The following is a 16,817-nucleotide window of genomic DNA, read 5'->3' on the forward strand; positions in this document are numbered from 1 at the left end:
CTATAGCTGTAATCGAATATCAAAGTCAGTTTTAATTTTAATTAATTTTCATTTTAAGATGGTAGTACCAAAGAAAAAATATTAATTTAAATGAACAAAATAATCGGTAACCTCCAAACAAGATAAAACTTCTTAACCTTGTAACCGTATAAATTGTAATTTAGTTTGATTCAGATTCAGTATTATTTGTATAATATGCAAATAGCAGTGAGTACATTTTTTGGTTTAATTAAAAATTTGCATTCAGGTTGTTTCTTTTGTAATTTATTATTGAAATAAAAAATACTTTGATGTACGCTATTTGATGATGTTAAATTCTAGTACTCTACGAGCGATTTGAAAACAGGCTGATTTTACAGTACATTAGATTTGTCTATCATATACAGTAATCATTAAATTGTATAACATTTTTCATAGCACTTTTTGCCCATTGATGAATTTTAATATATTCTGACCTTTTTATAATTTCATACTTTATCTTTATAAGGTCTTTATAACTTTATTTTATGCTATTATATTCAGATGTCCATCTTTTAAATCTTTAATACATGTTTTTATGAAGCCAAATAAAGAAATCAAATCAAAATACTTCTACAATGCATGATGATATTGACATAAGTACTGTGATGTTTACTGTCTTGATAGTCAACTCTCTTTTGTAGTGTTGGTCTCTGTATACTGTAGCATACAGTAAACATGGCTCTTCCTTGGACATTTCTAACATCTTGTGCACAAAAGGGTTACATCGGTGCTACCTGCTGATGACCTATTAAGATCCCAGTTGGACTAACTTGTCAACTTCTTATTACATTAATTTGTTTCAGCAACAAATGAAGGGACAGCAGTGTTGCTGAGTGTGAAGTTCATGTCAATTGACTTAAGTTCACAGCGTGGGAAAATAATAAAATCTGAGGCCCATGACACAAAGAAAGAAAAATCAACAGTGAATCCCCGCGACAAGCACGAACAGGCAGCATATTGAAATTACTCTAATTTATTTGTGATAATATTTTTTATAAGGAATTAGTATATAATTTGCTAGTGATATCTTGGTAGTTAATGTATAGTTAAAACTGTACATCTGTTGGAATTTGTTTACCGTATACAGGTAGTACTAGTAGTAGGCCTTGTAGTTACTTGGCTACTTTCACTAAAACTATATTTAGCACAGTTTTAGGCCAATTAAAATTAACTGCTAGTTTCACGTCACCACTCTCATCAAATTTAGAGCCTCATGAATATATTTACTATTTGCTATTTTTAAAAAAACCAATCATTTGTCCATGAAAAATAAAAATAAGCAGAGGTGGAAATAAATTGCAGAATAGATTAAAAAAGCAATTTTTATTATTTACCAACATGTTTTCCACTAGTATACTGTATGACAGTAAACAGCAACAGTAAATATTATATACCTCGTACATAGATTCTAGGCACCTGATTGGTTAAGAAGCGAGGCAATAGAAAGTACTATTCCCCTCACAAAGTACTATTCCCATCAAAAATAGTACTTTTTTGACCTGTGGCGATGTGCAAACTCTAGGCCCACTACATCGCGCTGCCGACGGTAAAGGGGACTGCAACCTCTACGACAAGATTATCCCCTGACCGCGTCACAGATCAGCGAGTAGACGATAAACAAATATGACTTAGGCTGCTCGTTTCGAGATGATGGACTAGCATATATGCCTAACATTACTTCTTGATGAAGCCGATAGCAAAAGCACCAAAAGACAAATTAAATGTCTTATCAATATTTGACAAATATATTGCAAGACGATGGGTGCTGTTGAAATTGAGGAAATAAGCAAAGAATAGCAAGAAACACTCTTTGGTCGTCTAGGCCTAGCTAGACGTAGGCCCAGTCAAGTAGTAGTACAACAGTAGGCCTAGTACTAGTAGGCCTCTAATAACAGGCTAGAATGTACTTTTTTAGGCCTTGTAGAATCTATGTAATGAGGTATATAAAACAAATACAGTATTGACTGCTCTATATTCGGGGAACAGTAAAATCTATTGCCCCTATAGATTTCACCATTCCCCTCATGAGCAGTCAATATTTGTATACTATACCTTTGCTACCAAAAATTAATTTCAAGGCATGGACGTGAAACTAACAACAAATTTTATTTGGCCTTACAGTATATATTTTATATTAATCAATTCCATGGAAATATTTAAAGCCTGATCTCAATTCACTGATAGGAAGAGTGTTATCAAAATGGGCTTTCACACGCAATACAATAAAAAAACTGAACAACAATTGTACCAAATGGGTTTAGATTTTGAAATCTTTATTTCAATGCAGGGCTTGAAATTAAGGGTTATTTGGTCGCATTTGCGACCTGATTTTTTAAGGTGCGACAAGGAATTAAACTTTGTCGCGCTCAGTAGTGCTGAAGTTGTACAGGCCCAGGCCTAATGTTCTAGGCTACATTATAAACTAAATAAGAAGTGTCGCCGGCCGACTGTGTGATGCCAATTTTTCGGGCTTAAAACGAAGCCTAAATGACCTTTGACAAGTGGGGAGCTGGAATCTCAGCACTCCCGAAATGTTGGTGAAAACTCTGGAACTCTGTTTAGGTTGAAATTATTATGTGTAAATTGATTTAGAGTTATCTCATAAAGAAAAAATTCCATTCACGCATATTAAAACTAAGTTTGCCAATTTCCGCGCAAATGTTGCAGTAAAGTCGGCCGGTGGCTATTGTAACCAATGTATAGGCATTCGCAGTGTTAATGCGATTCTGCGGACCTATTTTCTCAAAATTTCCTGCACAAATGAAGAAAAATACTGAAAAATTTAAAGAAAGTATACAGAAAATATAATTAATGTTTCAGTAATAATAATTAATAATTTTATAATCAATATATCAATCTACTTAAGTAACTGCAGATTTTGGCAGTCCATTGACTAGACAGTTTAACTAGCACATTATTACTGCTCATGTTTTTCTTTTTTATATTGTCAGAAAATGTTGGCAGTGCTACCAAGAAAAAAACTTAATTTCAAGCCCTGCAATGGGAAATTGTATTTGGAAGCTGTTATTTCCAAGGGCCCAAGTCCTGCAAGTTGAGGGAGTCTCCCAAAAAATCGGGACAGCCTCCCGCAAGCATGCACGAATCTCCCAGAAAATGGCCTCTCTTTCGGCAAATTCATAATACAGTATTTGCACGTTTTTACTACGGTATTTATCAACGTTCTCACGGAAATCAGTGACAATGGAAGCAAGCACGAATCTCCCGGAACATGACCTATCTTCGGCAAATAATACAGTATTTGCGCGTTTTTACTACGTTATTTATCAACGGTCTCACGAAAATCTGTGACAATGGAAGCAAGCAAGAATCTCCTGGAACATGACCTATCTTCGGCAAATTCATAAAACAGTATTTGCATGTTTTTACTACGTTATTTATCAACGGTCTCACGGAAATCAGTGACAATGGAAGCAAGCAAGAATCTCCTGAAACATGACCTATCTTCGGCAAATTCATATTACAGTATTTGCGCGTTTTTACTACATTATTTATTAATGGTCTCACGGAAATCAGTGACAATGGAAGCAAGCAAGAATCTCCTGAAACATGACCTATCTTCGGCAAATTCATATTACAGTATTTGCGCGTTTTTACTACATTATTTATCAATGGTCTCACGGAAATCAGTGACAATTGGTATCACCATGCACAGAAAAATTAAAGCAGATGTGTTAAGAAAGCTCAATTTAGCAGATCTCCCGGAACTGACTTCTTCTAACTTGGGACCCCACCTAATACATTCTATCTCTTGGGTGCATTTGAGATCTTAAAAAGAATTATATTAGGACTCTTCAAATCTTGACAAACTGATGAGAAATTATTTCACATTCAAAGAGAGATTAAAATAAATGTCTGTATAACTACTGTACACAATGGAAAACATTTGCAATGTTGTATACATGAATCCCTTAAAAAAAAAAAAAGCATGGATTATTGTATAATATTAAACTCAATGATTGAGTGATGAAATAGTTTTATTTAATTTTTGCAATGCACAAGGACAAGATTAGGCCCTAAGTTATTATAATTCCCACAAAAGGAAATTGTTAATTCAGAGCAATGCTATACAGAAATATAGCAAAGACTACTGTACAAAAGTTTAGTAGTCACTTTGTGACAGGGAAAATCTTCTTCATTAAATCACCAACTAAAACTAGTTCAAAATGGTAGGCTACACTACCACAGTGAAATAGTTATTATCATTGTCAAGGCTACAAAAACAATACCTTTTGTTAAAAAGTTAAAAAGAAAAACCCCTGAGCACATGTCTACTGAATCCTTAAGGAATTAGAAATTGTGCAGTTCAGGGATAGTTCTATTTTTAAAACCAACACTATTATCTTAGTTTAATTTCTAATAATTCTCAATGGTAAATTTGGCCATTATTACAGGTACAGTCTGTGGCTGCATCAATTATGTATTTAAATGAAACTGAATATTCTTTTAATGGCTTTGAGAGAAAATATTTCAATCAAGCCTACAGCAAGGTGAATGCTCAAATTCTGTCACATAAGACTGAATTTATGAGTTTTAATTTTCTAATGGTGATTGGCACTTGTATATTCTTAATAATACTCTATTGGTGAAGCAATTATCATGCACAAACTGTAGTCAATCAATGTTTAATATTACAACAACAGATAATATTAAAATAATTTCATCTACATTAAAATTTGATACCAGATTACTGTATTTTATTGAATGTTGAAGAGACAAGGTTTATTTTCTTTAGAGTGTCAAAAACATACATTTTTGTACCTTTATGTTTTATCAACAATTAATATAATGGTGGTCTATATTAATGTAGGTGGCTTTTCCTCATGATCATAAAAGCACTTAGGGAGAACCAAGTGAAAAAAAAAACTGACAACTACGTGTATAATGGCATAACTATAAAACTGCGAAAATATGTAATAAAAGATTCTGAGAGACAAGGACCATTGCATTTCTTCTCACAGGTTCAGATGTTAACTGATCCGAATGCAAGTTTAATTGTAAGCCAGAGCATGACCAGATCAAGAAAGATAAGTACTAAAGCAATGATGAGCACAATATCAACCACTGTGAAGGCTCAAGGAAATGGATTATGGGAATGATCTCAACAGAGATCAAAATCTGATGGCGACCGTTGTCTGGTATGGGAAACAGTGCCTCATTAATAATCTTCAAGATAACTATCTGAAATAAATGGTGAAACATATATTTTTTTTATCTCTTCTTTTTTTTTTTGGCTTTTTGCTTTTTGTTTTTTTTTGGCGGAAGAATACTTCTGATTTAAGATGACAGCTTTCTCAAATCAGTGCAAGTTTGTATCTACTTATCCAAAAAAACAAAACAACAAATTTACTATCAGGTAAACTGGGAACATTATGTCACAAAAGAGAACAATATGAAGTTCTTTTTTTTTCAAAAACACAATTGCACTGTTCACAGGCGCGGCTGAGGAGAGAATTCTGGATATTTACGAGAGGAAACCGTCTGTTATGTATGAATGCTTTCAATTAAATCCCTTGTAACGGATTGGTGATCAGGAATTTAAAAGCAGAATACTAACTGAATAAAAACTAATATTAAACATTGGTTGCACTTACCAACTGCAATAAAGAGTCTAAAAATTACACTAGACTACTGTAGTTAAATTGTAATTGAAACTTCCGTTTCATACTGTAAATGCCGACTTCACCAACGAGTACAGCACTATGATATAATTAACGAACGATTATAACATTATAAAAATGTCCACTTTTTAATGTAATAAAGCATCATTAACTATGCGTCATTATGTAATTAGTTAATCTACTGTATATATTATTATTATTAATCATTATTATTACGGTATTATTAATTATTATTATTAATATTATTATTATTATTATCAACCACTGGATCAGAGCATTGGTACTGGACTGTACTAGAGGTTGCTAGTGGGAAAACATTCCCTATTATTAGCCTAAATCAAAGAGTAGCTGCTTACAAAAACAAACTGATCAATTTTGCTTGAATGATATTTTTAATTAATTCTTTTTTAAATATTACTGTAGTTGCTCATGGTTTCTTCTCAAAAGATTTCTTATTCCCAAATTTTTAAAAAATTACAATTTAAATATTAATACAAATTTCACTGTATACAAATTGATTTTTCACTTTCAATAATTGAGATTTTAGAATGTCAGGCCATATAAATTACCCGTTCGGCAGTGGAGGCAAAATGTATCATCAGTGTAGGCAAACGTAAATGAAATACAGTAGTGGTAAAACTTGCACCTATCAGTATCAGTACACCAATAAACAATTACATCATGAGCTTGAGGTTTAAGGTGTACATTTGTTTTTGTTTAGAAGTAAAATATGATATTTTATAGGATGACCTTCTCTTGTTATCTGACCCTGTGGTAGACTATGGAGGAAGAATTGTCAAAGAAAGCCCTCAACCACTAAACCACAACACACTCCCACCACTGTGTGTATATGTAGGCCAAGGGTGCACCTATCAAATTCAACATGCAGTGAAACAGAGTAGGCCCTACTTAAATTTCAAGATATTATACTGTAAATACCATGTACTACTTTTACATTACTGTGCTGCTTTTACAAATTTATATAATGTGTTTTGATATCCATTTGTTGTTTCATAACTTTTTATCCATCTTACACAATTTTAGTGTTTTTTTTATGGTAGATGAGCAATGAAATTTCCTCGTATTATAGATGAATATTTTGTTGCAATTTTCAATAAAACGAACAATCTATTCAAAATATACTAAAGTAAAGCAATTCGAATATATTAATATTTTAAATTTTTTTTATGTGGCACTATTTAAAAGTGTTTTTAAGTTTACCAAAAAGGTATTAATTTAATAATGTTAACTGAAATGGCATGTCATTAGGTAGGGTTCCATGTGTCTGAGTCTTCAGTGGATTCTGACATATTCATTACAAGGCATTTATTATTGAAAGCTGAAAGGAGCGAATGAATATAAACAAGAGATTTGCTACAAATCAACAGAGGTTGGCTCCAAGAGGCCCAGTGAAGCATGCAGACTTTTTGATGAGCTAAGTGAATGAGTAATGGGGCATGCAACATAAATTTGACAGTGAAAGAGATACCCTCACTTGTAGTCAATACATTTTCAAGATCATGAGCAAGTTTGAAAACTCATGGAACTGATGATACAAAGGTGAAAATCATCTTGTGAAATTATTTTCTTTTACAACAGTGCGTGAGAGAACCTACAGGGGTCTCAAGCCAGAAGAAACCACTTAGGGTACAGTAGATCTGTTTATGAGCTTTCTTAAACACATCTAAGGGTATGTTCACACACACAGCGTAAGGCTGGCGTAGCTTATGCCAGCCGTCTTGGCCTATAATTCCTGTAACATATTTAAAGATGGTCGAAAAATAACTACAAAAATAGAGAATGTTGAATGTTGCATTACACATATTCGCACATCACAGGTAATCTTAAAATTTATAATGTTTTTATTTTTTTTATGGGAAATTTGGTTTTGTAATCCTAATATTGATTTTATGTCCATGTAAGAAGTCATACGAGAATTTAGATCAATAGCCTCTTCAGATATAGCTTTATAAATGTTTAACCAGCTATTCTGATCAATTATATAATAATTCTCTATGTAATCAAATAAAAATTTGAATCAGAATTACAGACCAGTGATGGAAGGCCATCAGGCACCAGGAAGCAATAAAGGAATATATATTATGTATTTTAAACCATATTTTAGACTCCAATTTCGTTGACAATTAAAAATAATTTGAAAATGGATTTTTCTCAATATACTGTACCTGTATTTTATAAAAAGAAGTATTTTTCATACAGTGAGTTCCACACTACAGTATACTGTACATGGTAATGTCTATGTTCACATCCTAATATTTATTTTTGTACACTGTTTTTGTTTACATATTGTCATGCCAACCATACAAAAATATGAAAAAAAAAAAATGAAAATACAGAAGTGAACACACAAAGGCTTACTGTAATGGTTTTCCTATTTAAGACATACTGTAGGCCTACACTAGTTATTATAACCAATTGGAGGTATGGATTACCATACACCAAGGTAATACTATCTACTCAAATCTCTTTTGAAAGCTGTTTTTTATTCAACTTGAATTATGAACAAAACTAGCTGGCTTGAGTCAAGGTTAAATCTGGCATATTTTATAAGACAATAAATCTATTCTGAATAAAGCAGCTTTACTATTAAGTGATAATCCAGCATTTTACTGTACTTAAAAACAATGGAATATTACAAACTGTGTATATACAAACCTAACTTTGATGCAAAATTGAATGAGCACCCTAGTTTCAAAGCTTCAAAAGCAAAAGATCCAATAAAATGAAAAAAAGTAGATTGAATAAGTTAATTAAAGAGATTTGTCAATTAATGTTTAAAAAACAACTTTATATTCCATTTGTTAAATTTAACAAGAGAAGTCGGGGTAGGCCTAGAGTTAGCTGGTGCAATAATATCACAGAATGGGTCAACATGTCTTATTTAGAAACAGTGAGAAGCGTGTGGAATAGAGACGAGTGGTGAGCCATTGCATCCAACCCTCAACCAGAGGACGGAACCTAAAAAGGAATTCAACCCACAATAAAAAGTATGTAAAAAATATAAAAAATTATACTAAAAATTAGATTATAAGGCATGACTTTGACCTATTTCTGAAAGATATATCCATAACTTGACTATTACAGTAATGTAGAATACAGTGTAACTCCTGTATATGACACTTTTTCCTTTATCTTAAATGTTTTTTGTTTTTTTTTCTCTTTGACATACAGTACTGAGTACTACATTAAAAAGGCCAGGTCTAGAGAATAAAGTTTTTACTGTATGTTACAAAAAAGTCTGTTCTCCCATAGGATTTAAATCTAAACCCTGTTTCTCCAGCACTAATTTCTCCGATAAATTAACTTAAAATTCCCACCAAATATTTTATCCTGTCATCACTTCATACCTGTAGTATAGGGATTGAGAACACAAAAAAGACTGGCTTTGTTTTGTGTGCTTTGCGACAACAAACGATAGGAAGGCCCAGCCAGGCACCACCGTCTTAGCCTTTATTTTTAAATATTTTATAATGAGCACAAAAAATGTACTCACTTTTTATTACGTTTGATACTAGGCCTACAAAAGTTGCCTCAGATAAGAAACTATCCATAATAATTCTTTGATTAATTTGACATTAAGTCAAAGGTTATTTATTTTCGCATTCGGGTATTTTTCTCATAAATTATTTGATTCTCATGCAAAAAATTATCGGAAACTTTGGGTTCCATTTCCGCTGCGAAAAATAACAAAATGGCTGCATTCCGATAATTATATCGGATAAGTGCTGTGGAAACACGGCCTATGACACCAGAATTTGAAGGGACGAATCTTACCAGGCCACGACTGCAATGTAAGTCTATACACTTTGTCAATTGTTGACTTAAGTTTTCACGATTATTGCAACTACTGTACGCAGAAAATTGCCATAATGCACAAACTAATTGTAAGAAATGTTTGTGAAACTGTGTGCTCGGTGCGTAATTTGAAACACTAGCACAAACTCAGTGCACAGGCATTAAGTATGCGTACTTACTGTTATCTCTTTATATTTTGATAGCTCTATAGCCTAACAATGCTAAATCAATGCCAATTTAATCATTTACCCTTAATTAGGTTCTTCTAATCCAATGTAAACTGACATTTGCAGGTTACATCAGGTTTTCCTGATGGAATTACTATACAAGTTTATGTCTCATATTTCTAAGTAAATATTTGAGTACACACAATACACAACAGGGCCATCTGTGTATTATTTATATCCACCATTTGTTGTATACCATCAATGCAGTTTGTCTGAACAAAGATTAGTATGGCCCAGTGGTTATACTAGTATAAAAGGCATGTTAAATCAAGGTCAAAAATGTCATAACTCATCAAATACTGTAGGCCTAAACTACAGCATACATGTCAGTGAAAGTTAATATTAATGAATTGGTGAACACTGAACAGTTCAACTTATAGGAAAAAAATTTATAAAATAAAGGATTTGAATTTCTACAAATCATAGAATCAAGAACTGTTTTTTTTTAATTCACTATTTTTCATCAGTTTTTAAATACTTTTACTACTGAGCACTTTTATAAATTATACTTGATGAAAAATGAAGTTGATCATGAACTGTATTCTCTATAAGTTTAACAGGACTACAATATGATTCTAAAAAAATTGCTAATGAGGTTCATATAAAATGAAATTTTAAAAACATGACAACAACAACAAAAAAAAAACACTGTGAAGTGTGTATCTAGGAGCACTGACATGAGTGGAGAAGAGGCTAATGATGGGGAGTAAATTTAAGTTAATTGGGGGAATACAGTACATGAATATTAAATTGAGTTGTGTTGTTTGATGGAGATTCTTAAGTACATGAGAGCAAAATTTTTGGTCAGCAATTTCCAGTAGGGGTGCCAATCCCGTAGGCGGGATTTTTAAAGAGGGAGGCGGGGGGTTGTTCTAATTTTCCGCAAAAGGGCACTTTGATACCTTACTCACATCAGTCCCACCATGGCTGGGCTCAATTTTAAAAATAGGGCCTAATACCTCAGATGTCCAGAAATGGCAATAAAAATGCAAAATTTCAAATTGAGTTAATCGCGCAACAACTTCCATGCAAATGATACATTTTAATACTAATTTAAAAGGGAATTTCTTGAAAAGAGGGTTCTTTCGAACCCCCTTTCTTTCGAACCCCCTAGCTACGGGCTTGCGTGCACGTTTTTATTTTAAATATATTTTTTTTTGGGGGGGGGGAAGGGCGGAGAGGGTCATGACCAAGCCCCTCCCCTCACTGTAGATACGCCACTAGCACGGGGAGTTCATTAGGTACATGCACACACATACACCACATGTCTAGGAGGCCTACTACTAAGTTATTATATAGGCCAGGACTTCGGCCCTAGGCCAGGCCTAAATTGCACATGCAGGCCAGCCGGGAAGGAGACTCCGAGTTAACAACAAAAAAACCCGAGCATCCAAACATCCAAAACTTACCAACATCATCGTTTTGTTGACAGTACGCTAAATTATATAACAAAAATGGAAGAACTCCAGTCAATTCGCACCACCTCATGCTGAAGGCCCTTTCACAATAAAGGCGAGAAAATCCAAAACAAACCCTAACTCCAACCCAAACAGTATAAAGATCCTCACTGAGCGAACAACTTAACTTCACAGTGCACGAAACGTCAAAAGCAACTTTCTTTGAACTACCGCGGTACGGTGGGTGCCGAATAAATTTGGATTAAACCATTATTACATCTATCAAAATACCGGCAAATCTGGTACCAAGATGTAAAAAAAAAAGATTTCGCCTAAAATTCATTTTGTTATAAATGTCTACGAAAATATAACAGAAAAAATACTAGTAGAGCAATGGTGAAGATAATATGGCATTCAAAACTCATTTTAGTTTAAAAGAAAATGTGCTTAAAATGGAATCGTCCGATTCAATGCAGCTAAAAAGTGGAGTGAGTTTATCATTTATCGGAAAACAAATATTCAAAAAGAAGTAAATTTAAATCATAAGCAGTTTATGGAAACACAAGGAAGAAATTTACTTCTAAATTTTTTCTCATCGACAATGCATAGCCTATTAAATAAATTTACGATAAAATAGGGCACACACCAGATTCAAAACACTTCGCCGTTTGCAGGAAAATGGCCCTTTAAAAGATCACACTTCAGATAGACAGGTGTACAGTATATCAGGACAGGTGTACTTATCATTGAAAGATTTGAAAGATCATTTCCAACCATTCTGTTGAAAAGGGGTGAGGAAGTAGTGCATTCCGTTAAACATGTGTTTGTGATACAACCAGTAGTGGTTTTAATCATTGTATTGATGCAATCGTTAACAAGTTGTGATTGTTAACAAGGATAATGTTCTCCAGGGACTAGGCCCGTAGGCCTACGTGATAGAATATGGTTGAATATACTTTATCCTGTACTCTACTGATGTTTTAAAATAATCGTATATTTGCATCCATTGAGAGGTTGGTGATAGTACTAGGCCTAATACTTTTGACCACTTTTTGAAAAAATGCGCGCGCACAATAAACTTGGTCACTGATCTCTATCATAAGAGGCCGTTTATGTTTCCATTCAATAATATTATTTAAGATCTACGACTGGAGCATACTTAAGCCTTAGTAGTGCCTCCCAAAGGATGGTAAAATGAGCACATTTTTATTTCCCCACCATCCCCCTCCGATAAAACAAAAATAAATCTTCTTTACCAATCTGAAAAGTGGTTACTCCTGCTGAAGACTGAACCATATTCACTAGCTTAATTAACTGTACATATACATATACATAGGCCTATACTAAATTTGGTAAATATATTAAATAAATAAATTTTACTGCTGTTTGATGTTGCAAGTTATGTTTTATAGATGCAAGCTGTATGATGGCGCTATTCATTATTCCAGAGCTATTACAGAGCAGAGCCATATATTAAAGAGTTGCGACATTCCGCCCCTCGGTTTGCGAAAGTCACGTGGTGTATACACCGTTCATTTTTGTGTCCAAATCTTCCCGATGAATACACGCAAAGTATACGAGTTAGGTACATTACATAGTATTTTCACATGTTTAATGTTATTACTTAATTGATAACTATTTAATATCAAAAACATGTTAGAATTCGAATATTTGCACGCGCGCTTGATAATTAAATGTGAATACATAGAAATTATAATTGGAATGAAAGGTTCGTCTATTCTATGACTGAAAGATCCGCTTTTGTCAACAAAGTTATGTTTGCTCTACTTTATGCCTACACAATATCTGTTTAGGGCCTATATATTGCGGTCAACTGACCTATACCATTTTAATGTTATTTTATTTATAAATAACAATAATGAAATTAATAATATAAGATTTATGGCTCGCTCATATTCGATTTTAAAGAACAACAATCCAGATACACTATTTACGGATCACTGAAATCGGTAAAGCCGACCAAGTCTAAAAGTAATGATACTGGCTATTCAATATTGACTGCCAGCACTGATTTTGATAAAGTAGGCAGGAAAAATGATACATAATTAAAAAGACCAATTAAGAAGACAAAGCATTGCCCTTTACTTTTTAAACATTAAGTTTCTGACGGTGATAATTTGAAGTAGGCATACTATCAATTTACAAACGAAAATGATGCGGCCCACTTGATATAAGCTAATACTATTTAAATATTTATTACTATAAACAATAATAATCGGAGTGATTTTTGGCAAAGAAACCCTTTAGTATGATATAATTTTTTAATTTGATTATGATTTCGAAAATCACTTGTTGCTTCTCTTTGCAAAATTCAAGAAAAAATACTTAGATATTTTGTTGTTTTATTATCGTTTTTCCCACACAAATTAAATACAGGAATAACATAGATGTAACCTCAAATAATATAAAAGAGTAACAAATGTTGATTACATTTTGATAGACATTAATTAATATTTGCTGGTCGTCATATTATTTTGCCAGAATAACAGGAGCCACTTTAAGGGTCTATATGGCAGGATAAAAAGTGCATACAACCGTCAGTGACGTTTTCAAAAACAGGAGTACGCTCTCTTCTTCTAATTATACTCTTCGCTATAATTTAAAAACATAAGTTCATTGAATAGTTTAAAAAGAAGTGATAGGCCAAGTTTAATATACTGTATTATAATTATATAATAAACACAGATTTGTTTACGCCCAATTAAACAAATAGGTAAAACGACATAAAAGCACGATAAAAACATTTATGAGAGTCGAATAAAAATTGTTTAAAAGCCTTCTTTAAATAATAATAATAATTCACTCACGAGAGGGGTTTTATTTTTAGATGAATAAAGCAAGACTTTTTTATTCCTTGTTTCGCGTACTTATTTTTTAAAGATCATTAGAGCAAAGCGGAATAAAAGTAAACATAAAATTTTGTTTTCTTATTTAGCAAATAGTTTTGCCAAAAACATCCAGATTGAGGAGAAAATAAAAATAAAATGTTATTGGTGAATGTAAAATGGTGTGGTTAAATGCTTCAAATTTATATAACATCAGGAAGAAATTGGCCAAAAAGAAAATTTTAATTTTATTCGAAATTATCAATATCTTCGTTCGGCGGGTTCGCTAACAAGGTATAAAAAAGATTATCCTAAGGATTTTTAATGTCGACATCGAAATCATTAAATTATTTGATGATCCTTTCATTTTTTTTTAATCTGTAAAGGCTTTTGTTGTACTGTTTTTGTACATTGGAATTACCAGAGAACAAAAATAGACTAAATCGTGTTATTAGAATAGCGAATAAGGTTATGGGCATTACACGTTGATGATTTATGCGGCATTGGAGAGAAAACTGTTTGAAAAAAAAAACAAAAAAAAAAAACAAAGCAATGATGATGCCACACATATTCTCATTTCTACTACGACATCCGCTAGTCAACCTCCATGGTAAAAACAAATAGGTTCGAAAACTCTTTTATTCTATCAGAAATATGTCCTTTTAATAAAAAAAATTGTCAGATAGCTCGTGTTGTGTAATAATTAATTGCTGCGACGTAAAACCTTATTAGATAGGCCTATTCGATGTTTTTTTTTAATTGCAAAGACATTATTTTTTTTATTATTATTCCATGACCGTTAATAATTTCTTTAACAAAAAATAAAAATAAAAGTGAAATGAGGGGCGATATAGGCCTATCTTTTAACACTGCTGCCAACGCCTATTAAGGGGACAGCCAAGGGGACGGGGGACACCTTCTGAGTGTACCAAATGGTCAAATAGCCCATATTAAGGAGACACTTATTTTTTTTTCTATTGTATCACAACAAATACAACAGTCTCAAAATAAGAAAAAATCACTAAATTTTAAATATTGACACATTTAGAGCAACGTATTAAGGAACTTTTATCACTTTTCTAACTATTATCACCTTTCTACTGCTGTTGGTGGGCTTTTGAGAGAATATGTAATAATAGTAATAATAATAATAATAATAATAATAATAATAATAATAATAATAATAATAATAATAATAATAATAATAATAATAATAATTTAACTGAAATTGCAAAAAGAATTTTAAACGAAGTAAAATAATCCGTCTTTGTTTTGGTAGTAGTTTGGTGTGATTAAGTATTTTCATGGTTTGTTGTGTTGCTTGTATCTGTTTAAGTGGTGTTCTGTTCTCTCCTCTTAATTTGATTTGATTGAATTTTGTATTTTGAAGAATTTGTCCAATTTTTTCTTGACTTTATTTTAATTATTCTGGTATATGTATGAATAACTAATTCTTTTTAATGACATTTTTGTATTGTTTTAAAGTTATTGTAAGCTTACTGCTTACTTCTCTGTTCTGGAGGTTTTCTGAATAAATTGAAATTGAAAATTTAATTTTGAAATTTGAAATTTGAGCAATAAACAAGAATTTTCTCCCCAAATCTTTAAAGTGAATATCGGAGAGGCATAGCGCATGTGTTACTTCGTATGAACCATGAGCTTGCTAACCGTTAGCGGTATCCGGATACTGCTTACGGTTAGCGCTAACCGATCGGGCGTTCTCATGCAGTTGCAAACGGTTAGCTCCCGATCCGGATACTAGGGTTCGTGAGAACCCGGCTATTGCAAATTTTGACCCTTAGACATTGAGATTTCTTTTTCTTCGTTTTTCGTGCACTTTACATGCTATGTTATCACACGGCTATTAACGGTTAGCTGCCGTGCGTCCATCCGAGAAAATCCCGATCCGGATACCCAAAATATGATGACCGATTCACTGCGGGCCAATAAGACACTGGAAATTGTAAAGGCGTAGGCTACGTGTGATTGGTTGATGATAAAAACACGCTCAACTTGTTGCTAACCGATAGCGCTTGCTAACCGTTAGCGGTAGGCCCTATCCGGATACTGCTAACGGTTAGCGCTAACCGCTCGGGCGTTCTCACGCAGGTGCTAACGGTTAGCTCCCGATCCGGATACAAGGGCTCGTGAGAACCAGGCTAGGATTCTGATTCATTCATTAACATTATTGCATCATGAAACAATATTGGGAACATATAAAACTACTGTTGTTTTAATTACATTTCTGCTGATTTCATATTATAAATGAATTGTATTTTCCTTAAAAATTATTGCTATTAGTTAGTTATAATTCTACTGTAACTAATTATGTTACCGTATACAGTAAACCACCGTATATAAGTGGTGGCGCTGTATAAGTGGTAAAAGTTGGCTTGGCATATCATGGCACTGGTAGGTGGTGGTACACTAGCTTTGGGTCTTTCTTTTCCACGCAGGCCGTAAGTAACGTAGCATGAAACAATATTGGGAACATATAAAACTACTGTTGTTTTAATTACATTTCTGCTGATTTCATATTATAAATGAATTGTATTTTCCTTAAAAATTATTGCTATTAGTTAGTTATAATTCTACTGTAACTAATTATGTTACCGTATACAGTAAACCACCGTATATAAGTGGTGGCGCTGTATAAGTGGTAAAAGTTGGCTTGGCATATCATGGCACTGGTAGGTGGTGGTACACTAGCTTTGGGTCTTTCTTTTCCACGCAGGCCGTAAGTAACGTAGCATGAGACTCAGGGGGTGTAAACTTTGTTGCATGATTATTTTGGAAGTTTGAAGAGCATTGTTTTACATTCAAGCCCTAGCCTTACTACTACTACTACTAGGCCGTAACACTACTAGGCCT

At 33.0% G+C, this 16,817-nt stretch overlaps 2 protein-coding genes across 2 annotated transcripts in view; one reads left to right on the plus strand and one right to left on the minus strand.

Moving 5' to 3' along the window:
* LOC117107622 (laminin subunit alpha-2-like) overlaps positions 1 to 11,191 on the minus strand; it is a 137,024-nt gene extending 125,833 nt beyond the window's left edge. Inside the window, exon 1 of the mRNA XM_033249331.1 lies at positions 11,113 to 11,191. Coding sequence (XP_033105222.1) covers positions 11,113 to 11,191 — 79 coding nt within the window. The remainder of the gene's footprint in view (positions 1 to 11,112) is intronic.
* Positions 11,192 to 15,608: 4,417 nt separating this feature from the next.
* LOC117107623 overlaps positions 15,609 to 16,817 on the plus strand; it is a 13,207-nt gene continuing 11,998 nt past the window's right edge. Inside the window, exon 1 of the mRNA XM_033249332.1 lies at positions 15,609 to 15,622. The gene's annotated coding sequence lies outside the window, so the exon portion shown is untranslated. The remainder of the gene's footprint in view (positions 15,623 to 16,817) is intronic.

Source organism: Anneissia japonica, unplaced genomic scaffold (genome assembly GCF_011630105.1).
Source record: "Anneissia japonica isolate Jap-2015-1 unplaced genomic scaffold, ASM1163010v1 scaffold5330_len1712360_cov203, whole genome shotgun sequence".
NCBI classification, from domain to species: Eukaryota; Metazoa; Echinodermata; class Crinoidea; order Comatulida; family Comatulidae; genus Anneissia; species Anneissia japonica.